Source organism: Pygocentrus nattereri, chromosome 1, assembly GCF_015220715.1.
Source record: "Pygocentrus nattereri isolate fPygNat1 chromosome 1, fPygNat1.pri, whole genome shotgun sequence".
Taxonomy (NCBI): domain Eukaryota; kingdom Metazoa; phylum Chordata; class Actinopteri; order Characiformes; family Serrasalmidae; genus Pygocentrus; species Pygocentrus nattereri.
In genome coordinates, this window is record NC_051211.1 from 36,319,977 (window position 1) to 36,346,438 (window position 26,462).

At 39.6% G+C, this 26,462-nt stretch overlaps 1 protein-coding gene across 3 annotated transcripts in view; it reads left to right on the plus strand.

Annotated features, from left to right (window-relative positions):
* Nucleotides 1-1,719: 1,719 nt before the first annotated feature.
* The window catches only part of LOC108427072 (copine-8), a 176,206-nt gene continuing 151,463 nt past the window's right edge, over nt 1,720-26,462 (plus strand). The window contains exon 1 of one of the 3 annotated variants that reach the window (XM_037539968.1): nt 1,720-2,043. In XM_037539968.1, the coding sequence (XP_037395865.1) occupies nt 1,943-2,043 (101 nt within the window). In that variant the 5' untranslated portion in view covers nt 1,720-1,942. The remainder of the gene's footprint in view (nt 2,044-26,462) is intronic. The other 2 variants (XM_017697002.2, XM_017697003.2) reach the window with 2 other exon arrangements.

Sequence of the window (26,462 nt, forward strand, 5' to 3'; positions counted from 1 at the left end):
TACTGTACGTGTTGATGCTAAGTAGCCTACTCTGAAATAGATATGAAAATGAAAAACATTAAAAATGACTGTGGTTTGCAATTGTAGTGAAACTTCTTGGCAATTTCAGCGCAATCGCACCCCCTGTCGTAGTTAGAATACTCCATGCTGTTAAATGATGACACAACTGTGTGAAAACAGAGAGGCATAAACAGGAAAATTAAGTGACAGTCTACATAATGGAGAGGATGTTCTATTTGTTCAGAGGAAAATTCAAATAGAGTTATCCAAGATACGGAGGACACAAAAAGATTGTCACACGTCTCTCAAGGCTAGCTTTGGTTTTTCAGTCAGAACAGTGCTGCCCAGACTCAGACTGGTCATAATGCTGTTTTTAATGTAGATAACTCATGTTGGTAAGTAGTCAAAAAAAAAAGGGCAAAATCTACTATAAGTTACAGATTACTACTCTCAACATGTAATGGGACCATTACATCCTGGAAGAAGTCATCTCACTACCCGTGAGTTATTCTGTTTCAAATGATTTCACTGTAATGATTTTGCATGTTTCAGGCTTTAAACAAGCTAAATTATCTGCCAATACAGTATATGCAGTGCCTATTCAACCTCCTGCAGATTTTGCTAATTCAACTAGTTGCAAATAAGTTAGAGCCGCCAAACTTTGAACAAGAGCAGCATTTATTAACAGATGCCTAAATATTACAAACAAAAAATACATTTTAAACATAAAAATTAGGATCAATTATTATTAAACCCCTAGGTTTTGTATTTTGTGGAATAACCATTGTTTGCAATTACAGCTATTAATCATTTTTATAAGACCTGATCAGGCCGGCACAGGTCTCATCTCACACGAGTCATCTTGGCCCACTCCTCCATGCAGATCTTCCTCAAGTTGTCTAGGTTCTTTGGGCATCTCTTGTGGACTTCCACAAGTTTTCAATTGGGTTAAGGTCAGGAGACTAACTAGGCCACTGCAACACCTTGATCTTTTCCCTCTTAAACCAGGCCTTGGTTTCTTGGCCATGTGCTTGGGGTCATTGTCCTGTTGGAAGATGAAATGATGACCCATCTTAAGATGCTTGATGGAGGAGCGGAGGTTTTTGGCCAAAATCTCCTGTAAGGGATAATTCATCAAAGCATGTGATGCTCATTGTTCTTAATACCTCAAATACTTAGTACTTGAGGGAACTGGTTTGAGGGGGGTTATAATAATTGAACCTCTGGTAAAACTTACAATTTTTTTTTAAATTAATACACCGAGGAACAACATTCTTTTTCGCTGCAGTGCATTCCACATGTCCAGGCCCATCTACTGTCCAAATTTCACAACACCACGTTAACTCCAAATGTGTAAACCTGCAAAACCTGCAGGGGGTTGAACACTACTTGGAGGCACTGTAGATCATTTCACTTAATGTCTAACAGTGAAAAATGTCTAGAAATAAGGTAAATAATTGTGTTATATTCTTAATCTCAACATGAAAAACTTTAGATATAATGACAAGATTTAAGATTAGTTCACTTAGATAAAACATTTTTGCACTGTAGATGGATGCGCAACTATGCCTCCAGGGGGCTTCATATAAATTCGCTCCTATTCAACATATGATATTTTATTAGTGTATGAATAACAGTAGGTTCAAAATTTCCCTTACACACACACACACACACAGTTTTACACACGCGCGCGCGAGCTGCCTGTGTTGTGGAGTGACATCACCCCTCCTCTGAGCAGATTCTCTCTCTCCTCCACACGTACACACTCTCGCTCGCTCACTCACTCCCTCCACACACACACACACACACACAAACACATGCTCTGGCCAGGGCGCGTGAGCTGCTCGCGCTGCCGTTCCTGGAAGGGCTCGGACTCCAGCGCTTAGTGTGTGTGTGAGGGTGTGAGGGTGTGTGTGTGTGTTTTCACCCCTCCTCTGCCACGATGAACAGCAGCAGCTTCCTGAACATGGCGGCGATAGGAGACTTCGACCCGCTCAGCGCCACCATCCCCGCCACCAAAGTTGAGATCACAGTTTCGTGCAGGTGAGTGTGGAGCTCCGAGTCCGGTCCGGTCCGGTCCGCGCTGGTGCCGGAGAGCCAGCCAGGCGGAGCGGATCGCGGCTGAGAGGTTCACTCTGAAAGTTCGAGCACCTGGGAAACACCTCCAGCGCTGCAGCTCCACAGCGAGGACTCCCAGTAGCGGCGAGCTGCTGCGGAGTTGAGAAGTTGAGGGAAGTTCGGAGCTGTTCGTTCACGGCGCGTTTGGCTTCCCCGATTTCTTGTCTTGTGTGTTGTGAAAGTGGCGGTTAGTTCGCGTGAGCTCGCTGGAGACCAGCGTGTTGGGTCCTAAAAATACTGTGGACTGTAGGAGTGTAGCGTTACAGGCCTGAACAGAAAGGGCACTGAAATAAGTCTGTCATGAGCCCAGGGGTCTGCCTGAGCTGACCTTTGCCCCAAGTATCAGCTGTGAATTAGTGAGTGTCAGCTTTGATCAGGAATGGGCAGTTTCTTCAGCTGCTGCGTGTGTTTGTACGTTGGGAAGCGGCTGGGTGGTGTGATATTGCTGGTTATTCAGTCAGGCTTTATAGCGGCTCTCCTCTCCACTCCTCTGCTCTCCTTCGCTTTCTGTTTCTCTCTCCACTCCTCTCCTTCGCTTTCTCTTCCTCTCTCCACTCCTCTCCTCTCCTTCGCTTTCTCTTTCTCACTCCTCTCCTCTGCTTTCTCTTCCTCTCTGAACTCCTCTCCTTCCCATTCTCTTCCCCACTCCTCTCCTCCGCTTTCTCTTCCTCTCTCCACTCCTCTCCTTCCCTTACTCTTCCTCTCTCCACTCCTCTCCTTCCCTTTCTCTTCCTCTCTCCACTCCTCTCCTTCCCTTTCTCTTCCTCTCTCCTCTCCTTCCCTTTCTCTTCCTCTCTCCACTCCTCTCCTTCCCTTTCTCTTCCTCTCTCCACTCCTCTGCTCTCCTTCGCTTTCTCTTCCCCTCTCCACTCCTCTCCTTCCCTTTCTCTTCCTCTCTCCTCTCCTTCCCTTTCTCTTCCTCTCTCCTCTCCTTCCCTTTCTCTTCCTCTCTCCACTCCTCTCCTTCCCTTTCTCTTCCTCTCTCCACTCCTCTGCTCTCCTTCCCTTTCTCTTCCTCTCTCCACTCCTCTGCTCTCCTTCGCTTTCTCTTCCTCTCTCCACTCCTCTCCTTCGCTTTCTCTTCCCCTCTCCACTCCTCTCCTTCCCTTTCTCTTCCTCTCTCCTCTCCTTCCCTTTCTCTTCCTCTCTCCTCTCCTTCCCTTTCTCTTCCTCTCTCCTCTCCTTCCCTTTCTCTTCCTCTCTCCTCTCCTTCCCTTTCTCTTCCTCTCTCCACTCCTCTCCTTCCCTTTCTCTTCCTCTCTCCTCTCCTTCCCTTTCTCTTCCTCTCTCCTCTCCTTCCCTTTCTCTTCCTCTCTCCTCTCCTTCCCTTTCTCTTCCTCTCTCCACTCCTCTCCTCTCCTTCGCTTTCTCTTCCTCTCTTCACTCCTCTCCTCTACTCTGCACAGGCATGACTTTAAGTCAGATGCACTGGCGGTCACTTCCCCCTCAACACTTTCACTATTCAGCTGGAAAACATGTTGTTGTTGATAGGAAGGCTGACTGTTAGTTGCCCTGAAGAGCGATGTTATAAGGAATCCGGGGCGTTTCGTTTCACTTGGCTGACTTTGTTTATTTATTCACTTGATGAGTTTGCTTCCAAAATGCCATCCGTTTGTCATAAGACCAGCTTTAACAGAAGGTGAACATATTTACGTTTCTCTAATAAAAGTGGGGTTAATCATAATACAGCACTAATATTGCTTGTATTTGTAAAGGCCACTACTGGCAATGCATATTTTGAAAAAAAAAACCAAGCAAACAAAAAAAGAACATGCATAAAAATAAATAATGATAGCTTTCTTCCAGTTTAATCTTTGTGTCCCACCCACTGTCTTAGCAACTGTTGCTAGGTTGGACAAGCTTCAAAGACTGTTAGCAAAAGTCTTATTCAACTTAATGAGAAACTCCAGAAGAGCGTTATTCACTTCAAGTGATGTCCTGTTTGTGTACGAATGATATCTGGTAAGAGATATTAAGCAAAGATTTTGTGTTGTGTAACTAAGCTAACGTTAGCATGGTGGTAAATTCATTGTTCTCTCCAACCTGCCTAGTTTTATGAACATAGTCCAGCTTGTTAGCATTTTAGACACTAAACGTTTTGTAGAGAATCTAAATCAGACAGTTGCCCTTTGGATTGAGTGGGATTTTTACCAACGTTCCGGAAAGCTTGTCCAACCTAGCAACTGTTGCTGTGAGAGAGAGTGTGTTTGAGTGGTGCATTAATAGGTCAGTTTATTATGTTCATGTACAAAATCATACCAGAGTGGGCACACAGGGCTGAGAGAGAGAGAGAGCGAGAGAGAGAGAGAGATTGTTGTGTAGCGTGTGGGAATGTGGATGGTAAATTGTTCTGCTCCGCGTCCCCCTGGGGAAGCTTGCTGAACTCGGAGCTTCTGCACGACTGAGCACACACACACACACACACACTCACAAACAGGAGGGACAGTGGTGGTGCCATGGTTACCATCAGGTGCATGCCTTTACTGTAAGCAAGGGGGCACGTCATCACCATGGTTATCATTATGTGGATCTGGAAAGAGGGAGAAAAAAGACACAGCAAGGGGAAAAAATAAACAGAGAGGGAGAAAGAGGTAGAAGAGAGACAGAGAGAGAGAAAGTGAAAGAGAAGAGTAAAACAGGTGGGAGAAAGAAGAGAAAAAGAGAGAGGAGGGAGAAAGAGAGAGAAAAGAAAGAGGGGAGAGAGACTGCTAGAGTGAGGAGTGAGAGAGAAGGAGAGGTGGATGAGAGACTGATAGAGAAAGCGTGAGAGAGTGTGAATGAAAGAGAAATCTAGCCTCTGCCTTGCCTTGTTTTCATATGCACATAGAATTATATTTCGTCTTCATGTTTAAGAGCACGAGTGCGTCAGATTGCAGTCTGTTTAAGAGGGGATGCCAAAAGAGGGCAGGCAGTTTTGTAAGTTCTGATGAAAGCAGTGTGAGACACAGATGTATTTATATTAAATACAAATGCCAGTTTGGAGGAGTTTGCCTTATAAATGATGAAGTGGTGAGGTTGTTTGACTTACAGACTGGAAGTATGTTCACACTGACTGCAGGCACATTGAGGTAACACTGTATACGCTGACTGTACTTCGACAGAATGAAAATGTGTGGCATCATTAAATGCAGAGCAGACAGTAATTTTTTTTTTTGAGTATTGATGGTAGATATCAGCGTTAATGATACACCACGGTATAAATCCCAGTGTTTATTGCACTGTTTCAGATTTTAATAGTTCCAGTCACCACCTAAGATTATTAGCTTTTTACTGCCTTACTATCTGAGTTGGTGGCTGTAAATGGGTCTACTGCACAGCACTCACCACGTTTACCATCTGAGTTATAATCTGAACAGTAAATAGTAGTTTAAATTTAAGTAGTACATTTATTTACAGGCGCAGGTCATTATACTGTTGTGGTAGCAATGTTGTCCCACAGCTTTGAAGCCATGAATACCACCCCACCCATCCAGCACACACACTTTTTGTTCCACTCCCCTCAGATTGGAGGCTGCGGAGCATTAAGTGCAAAACAACCAGACTGAGGAAAAGCTTCTACCCTAATTCCAATTAGACAAGCACTGCAATGGCACTTCATGTCCACTTATTTATTGCTGCTTTACTGAATCAGTGCCTCCACTATATCACCCACACATGTCACTTTATACATTACCAGCATTTAGATGTACACCTCCTACCTCGTACTCATACTGCTGTGGTCCATGCTGCTGTTATTTGTCCACCCCTTTATTTGCACCTTCTATTTATTGTTTATGTTACCTGGGAGTTGACTGGACCGTGAGTACAATGTTTCATTCCACCTCATGTACCACATGTGATGTGAATGACAATAAAGCCTTATCTTATCTTATCTTATCTTATCTTATCTTATCTTATCTTATCTTATCTTATCTTATTTGTCCTAAAAGCACAAGAGATTTGATCAATGTTTATTCTTTGTTTTGTTCCAAAATAAACCTACAAAAAAACATGAGAATTCATCTTTTTGAATTTTTATCAAAACTATTTAGTCATGTTGTGCATGAAAAAGGCAACCGTTTTATGTGCAATGACTATTTGAGGGTTGTTTTACAGTTTTAATTGTAAAATGCATTCAAATTGTTGTCTGTCCCATGTTAACTTTACAGGACAAATGAAACAAAACAAAACAAAAATCCCAGGAAGGTCTTCTTGAATTATGTCTTGTATGGATATCTAAATAGAAGGAAGACTAACTGAGAAGTCCATGGTTAGTGAAATAACCGATGAGCTATTAAATTTGGCTAAAATACTGAAAGTTTCATGTGCCGTGTCAGTGGTGTTACTCATGGAAGAAAAAAGTGATTTAAAAATTGAAATAATATAACTGCATGAATGCAGTATTGTTCTACATAAGCTGTGACTTTATAACGAAAGTAGCAGTGGACTGTAAAGATTTCCGTCAAATTTCAGAAAATTTCAAACTTTGTCATTTTGTCAGTGGTGTTACAACATGAATATTCGCCCCCTGTTTACCACCACAGTGGTAGAATGACCTATGCAGTGCAGTATATTGATTTAAATTGTAGTTCGTTTTTTAGTTCGTTAATTTGTAGTTCGTCATTAGAACAAAATACTGTAAATTGAATAAAAACTCTATCAATATAATGTCATTGGTGAAATAAATGATTTGTATTTAATTTTTATATAAAAATGTTTATATCTAATTTAAATTCTTATATATCTGTTAGCACTTTGTTGAATTTTAACAATACAGTGGTAATACTGGTGGATGTTGTTTCTCGAAAGATGCTGTGATCTGGGTTATTTTGGGATCTGACCATGTTCCTGTGCAAACAGATTTTGGAGGAGTTCAATTTTCAGCATGAGTGGTTTCTTGCCTGTGTACTTATCAAAAGTGCAATTACTGCAGCGGGATTGTTTGCACGCAACAGTGGAGAGTCGAGAAACATCCAGGATGAATCTAGAGCTACTGTGAGGCCTCGCACTGGTTAAAGCAGGTCTGTTAGAAAAGCTGTGTTTATCCCTGTACAGTAAGCTCCTGATTACACAGTAATTCAAACTGAAACTGCATGTGATACCATACAATCCCTGATACATTACCGTTATAAATGAATTATTTTTCAGTATCATGATGGTGAGGCGTTTCACATACAGTGAGTGCGTTTACATGCACTTAATAAACCAGTCATTATTGGTATATTTCAGAAGTTTTTTGTCATATAAACACCATAGTCCGATTTCTTAGATCCGATAAAGGCCTAGAAATCTGATAAAGAGAGCTGGATTTTAGTTTAGTAAATGTAGACTTATACTCTGATTTCTTTCGTTTTACTTAAGCTGCACGTGTACGAAAACAAAGCACTGTCCCGGACATAGCAAACAGCGTTTAACACAGCACCCACAAGATGGCAATAAACCACTTATGGGGCGATGCTGAAAGCAAACACGCGAAAACAACCAAATTTTCTGCTAAAATGACACAATGTTTAACAAAAAGCCACAACATGATGAGTTTTACGTTACACTTACGTCACATCTTATTGGCCAATCGCAAAGCAGAAACCCAATTATTGCCCGGCACATGTAGACCTGGAGTTCTCTCATTATCTGATTAGCCAAGCGCATGTAAACACATGAAATGGATTATTGACTGATTTACTACAATTATCAGATTATTAAGTGCATACAAACCTGAAACTTTTCATATTCAGATTTGTTGCTCGGTCACAGGACTGAGGCAGCTCACTAATCCAGTAGATGTCCTTTAAAGACTAATATTTATGCGCTTCTGTCACAATTTGTTACCACACTGTGTGAAATTTACGTACCTTTCTAAGATAGGATCCGCTGTTCTTCAGAGATGTGAGCTAGCAAAGGTAGCTATCTGAGCAGACTAGGGTCCGGCCGATATGAAAGCCTTGTGGATGATAGCATTAAGCATTACATTAAATAGTTAAACATTCTGATAATATATTTAATTCTTAAAATATTAATGACTTTATATACATATATTATATTTAAAGTTTTAGTTAAACAGTGTTTTACTGGCAAAGATGATTGTCTGTTCTCAATTGTCACATATCTTAATCTGTAATAAGTAGCAAAAAATTCTTTGTAGTTTGGGTTTCTGTTCATTTTTTTATTTTTTTAGCACCTCTCCTCTTAAAAACATACGCAGTCTGTGACATTATTTTTATGGTAATGATGACTTTAGATATATTTAAAATATGATGGTGTTTGCATATAGTGAAACTCCTATTGAATTCCCCACTAACACAACCTGTTGTTATGTTCCACTAGTATATTAGTGATTGTGCCAAGACGTGGTAATGGTTTCATATCTTGTCCCACCACTTTTCAAAGTATGGCTCCACCCTGCTCCTGATACACTGCCTCACACTCAAATACACAGTGGCAGTGCCATAAATAGCTAATAGTTTAAAACAAATCCTGTTTATCTACTGCATGTACAGTAAAGTGCACATAAAAGTGAGTTCCCCTTTTTGTATTGAGCAATCTGTACAAATCAATGCAGCAGTACTGTCTAAGCTCAGGATGGAACTAATCCATAGCGTTCCAAAATAGCCAGCCCCTTTTTTCCCTCCTTTTTGTGCGTGGATTAAAACTTTCTAAAGCCGCAGCTTTGGAGGCTCTGCTGTCCGACTAAGTTAATGGCGTCCTTTGGACTTGTGATTGATCGGAAAGATGGTCCTGGCCCTGAATCGATTCCACAGCTCTAGTGTATACAGCAGGCTGCTTTCCATTAGCTCCCTAGCACAGCTGTCAATGCTTGCATAGAACAAGTAACAAGTCACTCATGCTTGGTCTAAAAGCTTCGATAGCAGTGTCATAAATCCAGTTCGGTGTCCACTTCTAGGACTATATCGGAAGTGCTGCACATTGTTGAAGGCTGACCATAGCTGGAGTGATATTTCAGCACAGTCTCTTCTCTTGTTGTTGGAGTTCTAAGCTGTTAACCCTTAAACCCTGGTATCATGGATGATCACAGAAGCATGGTATGAGAGGATATTACCTTTCATTCGTAGCTCATTAAAACAAGTGTTTGGAAAGTTGAAAGTGCCAGTTAAACACTTTCAATCCATACTACATTTGTATTTGTGAGTAGAAGAAGAGTTATTTTATTCTGATTTGTGTTTGATGAAAAGTTATCGTGGTGTGCGCTTTTGTTACCACGTCTTTCCTTTGCAAACAGAAAAGTGATGAATGTACACTATTATCCAAAACTTTAAAATAACTGTGTTCAATAATAGACAATGAAAAAAATCAGTGTTGGTGCAGATGCATGTATAAAATGATTCTATTGGATGCTCGTGTTCTAATATTCTAATTAGAAGTAATTCTAATAAAATATTATAATTGTAATACATTATAATGCATTTGTGATGATGATTTCCATAATAGTTGAGAAGACTGTATAAATGAAATATCCACAGTAAAAATTAATATCCAGAAGGTCTCATATTAAAAAAAGTGGCGACCAAATGATTAAAAAGCTATTTATAGTAATTCTGACAAGGAGTTGCTGTAAATAGATAAATACAGTTTCTTATTTAATTTAACATTTTTTGTTTTTAGTTTATTTGTTTGTTTGTTTGTTTTTACCATGTCATGAGATCCCTGTACCCAAAATACTTTAATAGCATGTTGGTCTCTACAGGTTCTGTTTTGTTGGATCTTTTACGGTTGATCTCGGATTCTAAGCTTTTCCTGCAAGCAAACTTTCATTTTACAACCAGAGAAAAACATGAAGCATTTTGCCAAATCCTTCCTGAATTATTCATTGCTGTATTTTAAGCAGGGAAGTAAAACGTGTTAAAGATTCATTTAATTGTTTCTGCACTCACGCCCCCTGCAATTTGGGGTTTAAAAATTCAACAGTGTGTGTGTGTGTGTGTGTGTGTGTGTGTGTGTGTGTGTGTGTGTGTGTGTGTGTGTGTGTGTGTGTGTTTGTGTGTGTGTGTGTGTGTGTGTGTGTGTGTGTGTGCATTTCCTCGCTCAAGAATGGAGATGAGGCTGTCTCTGTGTGTGTTCAGGGGTCCCACATTCTGGAAAGCCTGAAATTCTGTTTTTTTTTTTTCCAGTCATAGAAAACACCTGGAAAATTACAGAATTGATCAAATGTCCTGTAAATATTGGAAAAGTGTAAAGTTGAGTTGTTAATCCACCAAGATTTCATATGTTAGCGATGGCTCCTGCTCATTGTCCACACACAACACTGCAGCAATACTGCAATAAGAATGGATGGTGTGGTTTTGTAACCAAGAAATTTCACCTCTGAGAAATGTATTCAGAAATTTTGCTAATAATATATAGAGTTAATATAGTCCATCACACCACTAACATCTTTATGGAATATATCGCTGTTGTCGGAAGAGAACCGTGTATCTAAATTTTTTTCAGCTTTTAGCATAATTTGAAAATTCTTTTAGACCTTTACATTTACATAAATGGGGCCGAAAGAAACGGCCCAAAATGACAGAAAAAAAACTGGTTCCATTGACTTACATTAAAAGTAAAGTATGTTTTTTCCTTCTCCTGTAAAGTCACTATTTTGGAAATATGAGGTTTTGTTCTGACAACAGCGACATATGCTTTAGAAGATATATACATACAGGTTCATGGTACATGTATGCTTCCTATGATAAATATGTTACCTGTAAAATTTAGGGTGGACTATCACTTTTCTTTGGGTGCAAAGGAGGAACAAATCACCTACTCCTCACATTTTGCCCAGGCCTTATCTCATGTTTTTCTTTCCTGAGGCCGAGCTAGCCAACTGGAGTTATAGTGAATCACTGTTTAGTGGCTTTGAGGTTGCAGGCCAGCTCCTTCTAGAAGAGACCAGGTGTGAGAAGACTTTCTGACCATATAAGAGCTTCCTTCCTTGTCGTTAATTATGCATATACACTAATAAATATATTTTTACTCCCATCACAATTCCAACTCATTCCACAATTTCTTCTCTGTTAACCATTGAAAAGTAATAACACCCTATGTGGGGAATATATAACCTTTGTAACTTTGGCCTGACTTTGAAGACCTCTAGGTCCTTTCCTAAAGCTCCCCAGCCAAAGGTTTTCAATAAATATATTACTTTGGAGCTTTAATTGAGACTATACTAATTTATGATTTATTCAAAAATTTCTTCCACAGTGGACACTCAAACTAGGCATTAGTAGCTAAGCATTTTGTTGCAGTCTGAAAAAAAACCCAAATATTTCTCCATTTTTTTCTGCAACATCCACACTTTCTGCTGTACCAAAATTTTGTGATGAATAGACCAATAGAAAGGCTCACAAATTTGCTATAAAACAAAAAATAAAATTACATTTTTACTTACTTTAAAAGTTAAGTGTGTTTTTGCCTTCCTGTGAAGTGACAATATGCTGAAATATTCAAGAAAGAATATGCGAAAAATGTATTAATGGCTATGCTTGACACTTTTCCAGCATTTAACTAATATTTCCAGGGTATTCCATCAATTTTTGTTTCATTTTCCAGGTGTTTCACATAACTGGAAAACTAGTCTATACATTTCCAGATTTTCCAAGTTTTGAACCTGCTGGCCTCGCAATCTGTGGTTCTTACTGATAACTGACTAGAGAAGAGATCCATATATTGTTCTGTAGTTACTTTATAGATTTGGAAAGATTAGGTTTGTCCTGCACAGAAGTTAGAGTTTCCTCTTGAAATGGCCATTAATGGCAAGTTATTGATTTCTCAGAGAGGAAATTTCTGAGGAGGCACTTGCATAAGGAAGGGAAACACTTAGAGCTTTCCCTTTTAAGAGATTGTAGAAAATAAAGCTCCACTCTTGCTTCAGTTCTGAAAAAAATCCCCAAATCCAAATATTCTGTCCATCTTTCCATTATGAGAAGACAGCTCAACGCTGTAAGTCTGAAAGGATGTGAGAAAAGGACTTCAGCATCACCGAATGTATTTGGGATTACTCGAATCTCAAGAAACAGAAAGTGCAACATCTTCTAAGCCTGAACTGTGGAAAAATATCCCTGCAGATTTCTTTAAAGAAATAAAAGCAAAGTCTCAAAAATGGATGCTGGACATACTACAAACTGCAATGTTTGGTATCATATTTAGTTGTTATGTAGTAATTTGTTAAATATTTTAAAAATATTTCCTGCTTTTATTCATGACGCTGAAAAGTGAATAATAATAATAATACTTTTATTTTATAAAGCGCCTTTCAAGAGACCCAAGGACACTGTACAATACAAAAAAAGTAAAACAGAAATTCATTAAGATTTATAACAATATATAAAATAAACTAAGAAAAAGAAAAAAAATATATGAAATAACAACAATAAAAATAAAACAATAATAAAAGACTTAGCTAAAATAAATAGAAGTTCGAGAGAAATTCTCACTCAAATGCTAGCTGGAAGAGATAGGTTTTAAGACCGGCTTTAAAACATGATAGAGATGATGATGTACGGAGCTGTAGTGGAAGCCCATTCCAGAGTTTTGGGCCAGCAACACCAAACGCTCTATCACCTAGAGTACGGAATTTTGTAGAAGGCACAATTAGGAGATGAGAGTAAGAGGAGCGTAAAGTGCGAGTTGGAACATACATCTGAAGTAGATTACCCAAATAAGTGGGGGCAAGATCATGGAGAGATTTAAAAACAGTTACCAGTATTTTATACTGTACTCTAAACTGGACTGGAAGCCAGTGGAGATCCCTCAATACTGGTGTAATATGTTCCCAAGATCTTTTATGGGTCAACACCCTAGCAGCAGAGTTTTGCACATACTGCAATCTGTTTAAAAGCCGGGTAGGGAGACCATGCAACACTGCATTACAATAGTCTAATCTAGAGGTCACGAATGCATGAGTAATGATCTCAGCAGCAGCAGAAGACAGAAATGGGCGAATTCTGGAAATGTTCTTTAAATGAAAAAAGGCTGTTTTGCAGACATTTTTTATGTGGGGTTCGAACGACAGTGTTGTGTCAAAAATTACACCCAGATTTCGAACCTGTGCAGAGGAGGAGACAACAAACCCTGGTATAGAGAAAGCAAGGTTACTGAGCTTTCTGGCAGTAGCAGGAGAGGAAATCAGTATGGCCTCAGTTTTAGTACCATTAAGGCTTAGAAAGTTTTCAACCAGCCAGGCACGTACATCAAGTAAGCAGTCACTTAGCACAGCAGGCGGACAGGTATGAGATGGTTTAGAGTAAACATAGATCTGCACATCGTCTGCAAAGCAGTGAAACTGGAGCCCATGCCTTCTAATGATGTTGCCAAGTGGAAGCATATATAAAATGAAAAGTAGAGGGCCAAGTACAGATCCCTGGGGGACACCACGGGACAGCGCACACAAATCAGACTTGTAGCCACCAATAGAAACAAACTGCTGCCTATCAGATAGGTAGGACTTAAACCAGGAAAGAGCGGTGCCACTTATACCTATAAGTGTCTCAAGCCTGGTAAGTAGCAGGTTATGGCAAACAGTATCAAACGCAGCAGTCAGGTCTAAAAGAATCAATACATTTAGCATCCCCTGGTCAGCAGCTAATAACAAATCATTCACAACTCTGAGTAGAGTCGTTTCTGTGCTATGGTTCCTCCTGAAACCAGACTGGAACACTTCGTACAAATCATTCGATTCCAGATGTTCGTGTAGCTGAGAAACAACCGTTCGCTCTAATACTTTGGCCAGGAATGGAAGATTAGAAATGGGCCTAAAGTTAGCAAAATTCTCAGGGTCAAGGCCAGGTTTTTTTAGCACAGGAGTAACAGCAGCTAATTTCAAACAGGGAGGGACCAAACCTGCAGTGAGTGATGCATTTATGACCTTGGTGATAAGGGGACAAATAGCAGGGAGACAAGATTTCACCCACTGTGTTGGAATGGGGTCTAACTGACATGTAGTGGCTCTAGATTTCATAATAAGCTCACCAACAAAACTCTCATTAACAGTAGAAAAATTAGAAAGGCAACTACCAGAGAATTGAACAGAGAGAGATTGCTGATTCAATATAGGCCGCGTAAAAGCAAACTGAGAGTAAATAGAGTCGATTTTCAGATTAAAAAAATTAATAAACTTTGAACAGAGATCAGCCGAAGGTGTTAAAGGAAAACAATTCAGAGGGCAGATCAGCTTATTAACTGTTTGAAAAAGACCTCGCAGATTATCAGTGGAGCACTGAATGACATTTGAAAAATAAAGTGTTTTTGCTTTTTGCAGCTCCTCTTTATAGTAACCAACATGATCCTTATAAGCAAGGGCATGCACCATCATGCCAGTTCTCCTCCAGCGACGCTCAAGCAGACGACCAGCAGACTTTAGCTTGCGCAACTCTGGTGTAAACCAGGGGGCAGACTGGGTGAAAGATACTTTGCGAGTCTTTAATGGTGCCAATTCATTAAAGATAGCAGAGAGGGTAATGTCATAGTGAGTCACAAGCTGGTTTGCATTGTCACTATTAAAGTCAGAGTGATCAATCTGACTGAGCATGTCCATAAGGACAGAGGGAATAACTTGTAATTAATGGCCAGTTTGACAACAAATTAAATAAACTGTTCTCTGACATTAGCACAGTAATGTACATACAGCACCTGTCAAAAATCTCATGCTGTGTTAGCTAAGTGAACACACCAAACGAATTTCCAGTCGCTTCTAGTAGCCAATGTTGAAATACACATAACACTATTTGCTCATACATAACATCATTATATAATTGGCACAATCTGTTGACTCCAGTTTGAGCCAGTTTCATTCATGCATAGCTAGTTATTTTATAGCTTTGATGTTTTCACTGTTATTCAAATATGTGGAAAATAGTGAAAAGGAGGAAAATTTATCCATTTTACTGTTACTGTGTCTTGTTGTTGTCATATCCAAATCAATTCATAGTGATCCGATCATTCCATATGCTGTTTACATTGTGTAAACAATTCATGATGAATGGACCAACAGAATAGACCAGCCTTTTTCACTCATGCACAGTTATGTGTTCAAAGGTTTTGTTACGATAGCTACAGTAAGGTCTATTTATGCACATCTATAAAACATGAGTGAGTTATAAGTCATGAGCAGTTCATGCATCACTTTTTCATAAACATAAAGCTTTCAAGCCCACAGCGTCTCCACTTGAGTGTTTGACCTCTCCCTCCTGCTCCACACCCACTGTGTATCATCCATATTAAACATCGTCTTCTGGTTGCTGGTTCCAGCCATGCTTGTTCTGAGACGCATCTACTCCTCTCTCTCTCAGGTGTTTGTGTCTCTGGGGTTTTGGTGGATGTGTGATTGAGCTGCAGGTTAAGTAAGGCAGCCTGAGCCCCAGCTGGGTCCACCATGTCTCCTGGGGGAATCGCCCTCTTCTGTGTGTTGCCCACCATCCATGAGCAGGGCTGGAAATATCTCCCCATCAGCGTGACTGAGTCACTTGGGCTGACGGCGGCTCTGTTAAACGCTTTTTAGAGGAAGTGAACACGGCGCCCCTGAGCATGCAGGTGTTTTGGCACGTTTGTGTGTGGGCGTGTAAATCTGCGCTGTCTGATAGGGGAAAAGGAGCTTCATTTCCACTCATAAATCTGTCCTAATGGGCTGTGCGATGCAGAATGTGCTGTCGTGAAATATGCTAGGAAAACATCTCTGTGTAATCAGGTTAAAGATAAATTATTGCGTGCAGTCTGTATTTATGGGTGGGTATCAAACTCCAGTACATTTACGGCTCCTCTCTCAGAAAAAGCTACAAAACTGGTACTTCTCATAGTGCAGATGCTGTCACTGGGGTTGCGCACTTGAGGGTACGACTGTTGATTGTTTAGTTAGGGGACACAGTCATATGCAATGTTTAAACATCCCTGGCAACAAACCTTGTGTATTTTGCTGCACATATTAGTGCATCGTTTCTATTTAATAAGTCAAAACTGAAACAAATCAACAGATCTCTATGTTAACCATTACTGTGTAATGGCATTGCTTTATGGTTTTATGACTGCATCTCTCTGTGTAAACAAAATAGAAATTTTTGTGTAATTCATATAGGCCATAAATAGAATCGTCTGAGTAATAGATTAATTACAAACATTGACACAAAAGCACTGAAGCTTCACAACAATAAAGGTTACTTACATTTTTTGTTTAGTCCCATGTTTCTATCATGTTGGGAGGTCAAGATTTCTCTTCTCTGTTTACCCTTCACTGGCAGTTCTCTCCATAAGTCACTTCAAGCATTGTGAGGTGTCGGAATAAGATGGATAAGGATTCACAATTAGTAAATTGCACAGCCCTAGTCAGGGGCAGTTTTAGTGATTCTGGGGATCTAAGCAAAACACAGGATTGGGCCCCATGGACATGCAGTTCTATAATACACTGTTTCCAAACAAGTTTGGATGCTGTGCAAAATACAAATAAAAAAAAAAAGAATGCAATGATGTGCAAATCATGTTGTTAAGCCCTATGTTTCTTATACATCCTCTCTCACTCTCTCTGTATATGTATATATTGCTGCTGTTGGAACAAAAGCTTGTACTTTACAGGACAAGGAAAAACAGTAAAAACATACTTTACTTTCTTGAAATTTACACACAGTAAAAAGGCCAACATGCATTTTAAAATTAAATCAAAAACTGAAAATCAACAAAAGTGGAGAAAAAAATACATAGCTGAATAGGTTATTCTACATCAACACATACAGTAAATCTAATTTGTGGGAGCCTGCAAAAATCGCCCTGGTCTGAAAGCCAAACGCTGTTGTGTTTGTGGGTGTTGGCTGAGAACTGTTTGAGTTTCTGGAAATCCCCATTTGTTGTTTGAGCTGGAAACGGAAGGAATTTTCGAGTATAATGAATATGGAGAAGCCTGCTGTTGGGAATTGGGCAGCTTCCTCTGTTGAATGCAATTCTATGGTACTACGGAACAAATATTTCACTTATTGACTGAAGAAATGTCTTTTAACACTTTAGACTCAACTGACAGGCCTAGACTGCAGTTTCTTACTCTCTGAACTACATAACTTATGCACTACTTTGAGAATAATGTGTAACAGTTACAGTACAGTAAGGCTTAAGATTAAAAACTGAATCATAAATCTTGGAGTTTAAGGGGACTCAGTAATGAAGACTGCATGGTTATTTGTCCTTTGTTAGCTTCAATTTGTGGACCACTGGTTTTCTGCTGGCAATGTGTAACCGCAGTCTTTGAATAAACAGGACCTTGTCTCATGCTTGACCAGTATTTGCTTGTCTGATATTGAAGGCTAAACTGAGCTGAAGATCGCCTTTGTTGCACTCCCTCGTGATCCTGTGGCATTCAGAAGATCGGCTCATTTAGAGGCCTAAAAAACCCTTTTTGTAAGCATTTTTATTTGCGGAGGCAACAGAAGCTGGCTGTTGGATATATAGCAGTGGCGGTGCGCTGTATTGCGGAATGAGGAGCCAAATGGAAAATGTTGGTCAGGGTCAGTCTGACTAAAGGGTTCAGGTGCCAGCAGCAGGATTAATGAGTAGACAAGTCTTATGAATGCTAGTGGACTGGAAGGCCTCTTCACTTTTTCTCTGTTACTGCATCAGCGAGTCTGGTGTCTGTGCATATATGTGTGGGCGCGTACACGTGTGTGTGTTTGTGTGTGCGTTTTAGGAATAGATGATATGAACTGAAATTAATGTTACAATATCTTGTTCTACCTGGATGATATTAATACTGGGTAATTATGATGATGATGATGATGATGATGATGATGATGATGATGATGATGCTGATTATTATTATTATGGCCTATCATTATATTCACAATAATTCATTATTCACTTTTATACCAGTGTACAACTACAATGTGTGTGTGTGTGTGTGTGTGTGTGTGTGTGTGTGTGTGTGTGTGTGTGTGTGTGTGTGTGTATGTGTGTGTATTTATATAGGTGTCTATGTGCATATGTATACTTTCTCGTCTGAAGCTCCCCCCACCCGAGATCGGCACAGCTCTTTTACCGACAGACATAACCTGTGTGTGTTTTTGTGTTCTATAGAACAAACATTGTTTTGTGTGAAGCGGAGGATAATGACCTGCCGGAGTGCAGTGTCTGATTGGCTGTGGCTCCAGCGCTCGCCAGGTTACCAAGGGCCTGGTGAAGCGGCAAATTCCGGTTGCTATGTGACTCACCGTGATGGTGAACTTCCTTTGGGCTGCAGCTCCCTGGGCATGATGGGAGCTCTTATACTGTGCTGGATGACACATTACTGCACCGCTTAGCTCCGCCGAGCAGGACGAGTCATACCAGGGGTCCGAGGTCAAACTGAAATACATGCAACCGGTAAGAGGAGAGTGAGCTGGACTGCAGTAGAGCCTGAAGTCTCTGCTGGAGCTAATGATCATGGCAGTGCTGCTCTTTCCAAGTGAACTGGTTGTCTGTATGTCAGTCTAAACATTAAAATGATGGTCGGGCCAAAAAACCTGAACTTAGCCGATTAGCTCAGACAGGTCTGCAGTCCAAAGTTTGCTGCTTTTTGCACTGGCTTATTAGGCTGACGTCACTAACAAGTGTTGGGAGCTCATGGCCACTGGTTAGTGTTGTGCAATGCCTAAATCATCTTACATTTGCTTTAAACCACTGTTGAGTTGTGAAGTATTCTCAAATAGAATTATTCATGTGGTTTCTGACACTGCATGACATACTGTCATCTATATAAATGGACAAAAGTATCTCACATAGCTAAAAGCAGTAGATTGAAGCCTCAATATCATCTGTAATTTTGTCCATTATTATGAATAACAATGTGTCATACAGTGCCAAAAACCACATAAGCAAGTCTATTTGAGATACTAGTTAACTTTAACAAGGCAAGTGTGTGATGATTGAGGCATGCATTGTGCATGATACTAATTAGTAGTGTATAAGCTTCCATTACTTGTTAGCTACATTAGCCTCAGCGCTCCAGAGTAACATTAAATTAGCAGATGCCAAGCATGTCTTGGCTAATCAACTACATTAGAGTTGCTGTAAATTTTATTTTTGGCCAAACTATTGTTAAAAAAGTAGAGTAGATTCAGGCCAAATGTCATCACCTCATAGGAAAATAGCCAGTTAAGCCTCAGCACTACTGTTCATTTCAGGCGTGCAGTGGAGCAAAGCTGCTCTGAGCCGGTCCTGGAGTGGTATTTTTGGCACCGTGATCTGTCATGACAAGAGAAAGGGTCTGTATTGACCTTTAGGCCCATAAAGATAACATAATGGCTGGTGTTGAGGAAAATGACAAGTGCGTCTGAGTGTATTGAGCAATGACAAGCCGCCTGCTGGGCCCATGCTCAATGGCTCCATGAGGAAGACAAAAGCTGGGCCTGGCTGCGGAGAGAGCAGAAATGCTGCGAGCCAAAGACTGACAATACTCAATCAATGTACATTTGCCTCATTGGGAAGCAGCTGAGAGGCCAGTCTCTCTCTGAAGTGCAACTAGACCATAGGGCGGGAGAGTGGGGGGCTTTCAACAAGCTTTGATCACCACTGTAGGGCACCCTGGCTCAGCAAGTAGTGCTTTTGCAATGCTGGATGTCATAAATATGGTGCCGTCATGGCTTGTTGGCACATATAAGGCAGAGGTCAACTGTTTTTTGCTGGTGGAACAGATGGACAACTGCTCATTTGGAAAAATAAATGATAGGTTTTTCTAGTTGTTGCTGTTGCTGACGCCAAATCAGTTATCATCGGGTAATTAGGCTGTGTGACGAGCGAGGGCCTGCTCAAGTGCAGCTTTACTGGATGGAAAGGCCTCTTCACGTATTAGACTGTGCTGCTGTGTAAATTAGGTAAGTTTGTAGTTGAATGGAAGTGAGCCAGATTACAAGTGCCAGTGCCAAGATGGATGAAGCTAGAAGCTAGAAGTTGCTAGGGAGACGCTATGGTATCTGTCCTTACAGTATGGCTTGCCACACCCATTTCCAAAATGTGGTTATCTGTCACTATCTTTACGCCTGAAGGAAACTATCACAAACATCTCGTTGGACTAGAAAATGGCACAACTGAAATATACCAGCACACATACACCTTTTTTTCTGGAGAAAGAAAAGTACACCATGTAAACTGTTTCACTGTTTGGCTGATAAAATGGGTGAAAGTTCCAAATTGATTCAGAATTGTTCACAGTGGGTGTGATGGGAAGAGTTTATAGCTACGTCACAGAACATTATTACACAAAATGTTCATATAATTGTGTTACCAGCAGCCCAAGACATTGTTTTATAGCAATTTGACAGAACGTTTTGGCCTAAATTATTCATTTTCAATGCATTCGTGGCCGAGAGGTTTCATGTAAACACTTATATTTAAGTGATAAATTGTTCTTCAAGGGTTCTTTGGTAAAGAAAATGAATCTATTAAAAGCCATAAACATTGAAAGAAGCCTTTGCATGATTAAGGGTTCTTTGTATCATGAAAGCGTTCTTCAGATTGATAAGGAATGGTTCTATATCTATTTTCATCTATATCTTTCTAAATAGGGTTCTATATAGCACCAAAAAGGGTTCTTCTATTGTTACAATGTCAAGTTTTTGTTGCTATATAGATCCCTTTTTAAACAGGTTCTATATAGAACCATGTACATCACAATCTCCATCCATCTAAAAAAGCGTTTCAGGGTGCAAAGAACCCTTTAATGAAACAAAGGGTTCTTTGAGTGTTGATTGTTCTGAATAGAACCATTTTCTTTACTAATGAACTCTTGAAGAACCATCGGTTTAAGTGTGTAGGGTGTCATAAGGCAAAATAGTGGCCAAAGAAAGCTTGCTTTTTCAGAGTTGTCACTACTTTATTATTACCATTACATATTTTTAGTGGCCAATATTGACTGGCGCCCCCTCCAACAAGCTCGGGAAGCATGCGAGTGGCCACGCACAGAGGCTTAAAGTTGTTTATTGGTCTGAGATGTGTGTATGTGTTTGTTACTCTGTGTCAGAGGGGGTGGCTTTTTGTGTCGGGGACTGTGAGAGAGCCTAGTGGTGACCTCCCTGTGGGTTCAGTACTTCAGTACTGGTGTTTAGCAAAAAGCACTTCTCATGGTGGATATCATGGCCTAACCTTCGTCTTACTTTTCACCACTGAAAACTAAGAACAGACTGGTTTCCATTTGTACTGAGTTTGGTTGGACTATATGTAATATTTTCTTTATATGCTAGTAGTTCTATATTGTATTTAAGATTGTTATTTTCTCGTGTTTTATTGAGAAATTGTGAATTGAATCATATCAGTCAAGCAATGTTTCATTAAAAGTACTGAAGTTTCTTCCATTTTCAACTTAATAGGAAAATATAAATATGCGTTTAATTGTTCACCAAAAAGTTGATATTGGCCAGTGTCATCAGTATATCTTCACTGTCATCTTGCTCACCACAGCTGGAAATTGGATAGGACTTACACAATGCTATACATGCACAAGCATGCATATGTTCAATTCTTCTGAAATCAAGGATATTAATAAGGATTTTGTCCATCTTTGCTGCAGTAAATGCCTGTACTCTTCTGTGAAGGCTTTGGGGCATTTAATGTATTTGACTACATTCTACCTCAAGAGCCTTAGTGAAGTCAGCTACTGATGTTGGACAATCAGTTCTGCATCACAAACAGCACTTCATCTCATCCCAAGAGTATTAGATGGAGCTCCATTACTCCAGAGAGAGCGGATCTGCTTCTCCATTGCCCAGAGTTGGTGGGTTTTATGCCCCTCTCGTCAACACTTGGCACTGGGCATGGTGACCTTAGGCTCATATCCAAAGCATCCCATTTTGGTGGCAGCACTTTTCCCTTTTACTTTTGGTATGCAGTTCAAAATGTTCTGCAAAACATCTCGCATTGCTTTGTGTATGCCGTTGTTTTGTGTATGGTGAATCTCCTGAGTACATTCCCTTTGATAAAGGTACAGTCATCTATCTGACCTTTAAGAGCTCTCAGCATACGCAGTGAAGCGCACCTAATGTATAGCTCGTCTTCAGCTTTAAACTTCACTGACATCCATACAAAGAGCCTCTTGGAACACGCGGCAGCTGAAGCGTGCGCCGCTCTTCAATGCGCCTCTGACGATAATTACATTCCTCACGGCTAGCCTTGTCAGCAGCACAGACTCCAAAGAGCGCCCCACACACTCCTGCCAGCCCGGTCCCTCTCCCTCAGTGGCTTCTCTGCTGATTTTCTCCGTTCTTTCTTTCTCAGAGACAGGGTCCCCCTTCAAATTAACACCCACTCCTCTTTCACACTGTCTGCTTTACTGTTCCTGTTGTTTTTTAAGCTGGTAAAGTGCCATTTGGAAGTGGGTGGAAGTCAGATGTCTCTATGAATAGGATGTAGTGAATGCCAAGATAAGCTTTTATCTGCTGTTCAACTAACCTGAAACCTGGTGCTTTTAGTCCAGCAACATTATCAGTCTAACATTTGAACCTGCCCATAGAAGGGTTTTCCCAGTGTTTACTATTGGCCATATTGAGAAAAAAGTGAACCAATACTGATACCTTTAACTTTACATTTATACTGATTTCTTTAGTTCCAAGTCCTGGACGAACATTTTTTTAAAGAGTCATAAAATATTGCATTTCTATATGTATAGTTAAATTTCCAGTTTTACAAAAAATAAATTTCTTAATTTAAATTCTTACTTACTTACATTAGATTATGAGAAAATTTGTTCCAAAAGTTTAACTTTTTCACTGGCTGGGATTTTGAAGATGTACTTTTGAATTATTATAATGGGGATGGGTTAGGGCTGAAAGATTTGGTGAAAATATCTAATCGCAATTGTTCTGACTAATATTGCAAATGCAGTTTAAATTTTGATTATTTTCTATAAATTGAGCTTCAGACTTTAATGACCAGAGTGTCCACCTTTTCTAGCGTGACAGAAAGCCAGTAAGTTGTGGTTGTGATGTCACCACACTTGGAGGTTTGGTTGCCTCTGATTCTACTGCAGCTCTTGTGATTTGAAAAATGCATTTCCTTAAATTGCAGTGTAATAAAGATTTCAATATTAAAACAAATAATGGTTGGTCAAAAACACTAGCATTGTGTGCATTTGTTTCCAACATACTGCTAATATTAATATCATACTTATTACCCAATCACCAGTCTAGATTTTGGGACAGGCTTGTGCATACTTACAGAGCTGACTACTTTGTGTTGAGATGTGGTATTGATCGACACTGAATGTTTTGTTATTCTGTAGTATTAAAATCAACCTGAAATCAAAATGGACTTTTTACCTTGCTTGATACGTCTCTGGTCATAGTAAAGCTATACTATATACGATTTGGATATTCAGAGACCTATTTGGTGGAAATATGCAACACATTTCACATATTGATGCAGAAGAACATTTGTTTACATCGGCTCTGTGTCCCTCAGAAAACTCAAGTAACAGTCAGAACTTGAACTGTCTTCTGAGGTCATAACTGTATTACACACCGCTGTCATCATGTCATCATTAGTGTAATGTAAAGCTGAAAGATGAATCATTTTTATATCAAAATTGCAGGAACTTTATAGCCTACATCATGAAAAACATTATCAAAAAAGTTTTAAGAGGGGAAATTTGTGTATTGCCTGTAGAGTTAGACCGACTCTACATGGAGCTTCATGAGGAGCCACCTTTTGGCTACTGAAAACTTGTTCAAATGAAACTTTATTGTTTTGGCAAAATATTTAACGCAGCAACTTAACAATTGGTATTTAAGCAGAAACCTTTAGATGAAACTATTTTCAAGATAATAAAATACTTACAGTGTGGTGTCTCCAAAGTTTTGACTTATTATATGTAGGTTTGCTGCCAACTTTTCCATTCAGGCCAAGCCTGAGAATTACATGAAGGTTGATTTCTTTGTTGTGGTGATGACACCTTTCAGAATGAGCTGTGCCTTTATCAGTGTGTATGCAAAGAAAAGTGTGGACAGGAAGTGAGGAGGTGGGACGTGTGTCAATCAATGTCCGTCACTGTCATGCTTTATGACAGGCTGCTTGGGAGGCAAACGGCCACGTCCACATCTGTTTATCTCCCCTCTACTGACTCCCTTCCATTGTGTGTGACTGTGCTTATGTGTGTGTAGCCGTGTAAACACGTGTACACCGCGTGCTCATTTCATCCAGCCTTTTATCTCAGGCCTTGGTCCATGCTTTCTCATTCCTGGGTAGTCTGTGCAAATGTAGTGATGTAAATGTCAATTTGATTTGGATAATTTAGTGCGACATTTGAAATGGCTAAAAAGGCCAAACAATAAAGTTGGCATTAACTGAATAATAGCATGCATTCCAAATTACTTCACTGAAAAAATGTAAACTATTACATCTTTAAACAGACTATATTAAAATGCATATAAATTGGTGTGTCTATCATACTCTGTTTATTTTGTAAAAAGGATCTGTAGGGAAACTTCAAATATGCGTCATCATCATAATAAAAACTGCCAGTTAATCACTGCCGATTTATCCTGGAAGAAAACTGCCATCGATTGGTTTTATAAGCAAATAATTGTTGTTGTTGAGGTTTCACAAGCTCCAAGAAGAGGAGAATATTTAAAAGGTCCATATCCTGCATTCATTTATTTTTCCCTTAAGGGAGATTTATAAAGCTTTTGTGCTCATAATGAATTTTTTAATGTGACTGTTTTCCATGACCAGCATCTGTTTATCCCTTAGAAGCGTTTTTTGTTACTTAAGTTTGATATATATGTAAATGACCTCTGTTCTGATGGGCTGTCCTGTATTGTGCCTCTTTTCAAAAGAGCCTGAGTCAAATCACTCCTTATAACTTTAGCATGAGTGGGCAGATATATGAAAATGTGTTGGTTTCATCACAATAAAAAAATTCTAGTTTTTTGCACCTCAGTTTCCACAGATGTACTGTATAGACTGGGGAGTGAATACGTTTTTTCACCTTTCATGATATTTACTAAATAAATCAATCAATCAATTTCTTTAAAAAAGTTATCAATTAATTAAAAAAGATCAACATATTAGAATATATTATATTCTAAGGTCCACCAAAAACAGAATGCATAAACAACATGCAGACTGCCAGCTATTCACTGCCAGTTCGTTTAGAAGGTAAATTGAACCTATTATTATTATTATTATTATTATTATTATATATTTTTTTAATTGAGTAATTGACATAATATTGGGTACTCAACACAGTCCTTATGCAATCACTCTCCTATTCAGCGATACTGTGATCCACGTATTATGGATTTAGAGCATGCAGTGCAGTAATCAGATGTCCACGTCGTCTAATATGCTCTCCAATACACTCCACGGTTGAGTCACAGGCAAATTTAGAGAGCAAGTGTCTGCTGCTGATGAAGTCATCTCCATGCGGGTCACATCTCTGGCCTCGTCAGTATTCCAGTGGCCATGCCTGTGGCCCCGAGCTCAGGGATCTCCTGCATTCAGTCTGCTCCACTCCCTTGGGTCTTCCCCTCAAACGCTCCACCGCGGCCATGGACAAAAGCTCGCAAAGAGGGGGGGGGGGGGGGGTGTGAGTGAGGAAGGGGGGTGGCTGTTGATGGTGTCTGTGTGGGTATGTGACTATGTATCTGTATTAGTTCTGCATGATCTGTAGGTTTTACTAGTAGTGAATGGGGCACAATGTGTGGTAAAATGTAGTTAAACTGGGTTTAGTAGAACATGCTTTTGGTCATCATCTCGTATTCCTGTAGTGAAATCATCTGCAAATTTTCAGAGCAGTCGGACAGATATTCCTCAGGAGTCACCTCAGAGTTCGTGTAAGATAAAAGTTTTCATTGTAAATGTTTCTTTATTACTGAGTTTAGAATTCACATCTATATTATTTTAATCTTTGTTAATCTTGGTGTTTGTCATATAACACAGTTTTGAAGCACTGACAGCTAGCAAGGCCACAGCCTGCACAAGGCGTGGGTACTTCTAAACCACTGTCTCAAATAAGCTTGTTAAATTAAACTATGAGACAACTCATTATCCACCCATATATATCCATATAACACAATCCATTTTTTGGAAATTTTTATTCACACATTTATCACATGTCATACGTTACATTGCATTGCTTAAATAACCAGCACTTTTTAAACCTTATATTAAATTCTGTCTATATGCTTGTAAATGATTATAGCTGAATTAATGGTAGTTTTGTAAGCATACAAACTGTGCATACATTTCACCTTCATGCTGTCTGTCATCTAGTATTATGCCAGTACACGCCAATGTTCATTGTAAATCATAATGCACCATTGACCTACAATGACCACAAGCTGCCACCACTTATTATTTTTTTAAAAATTAAAAAAAACTACTCATTAGATGAAGCTGTTGATTCTAGCATAATAAATTCAGAATCTTTTTAT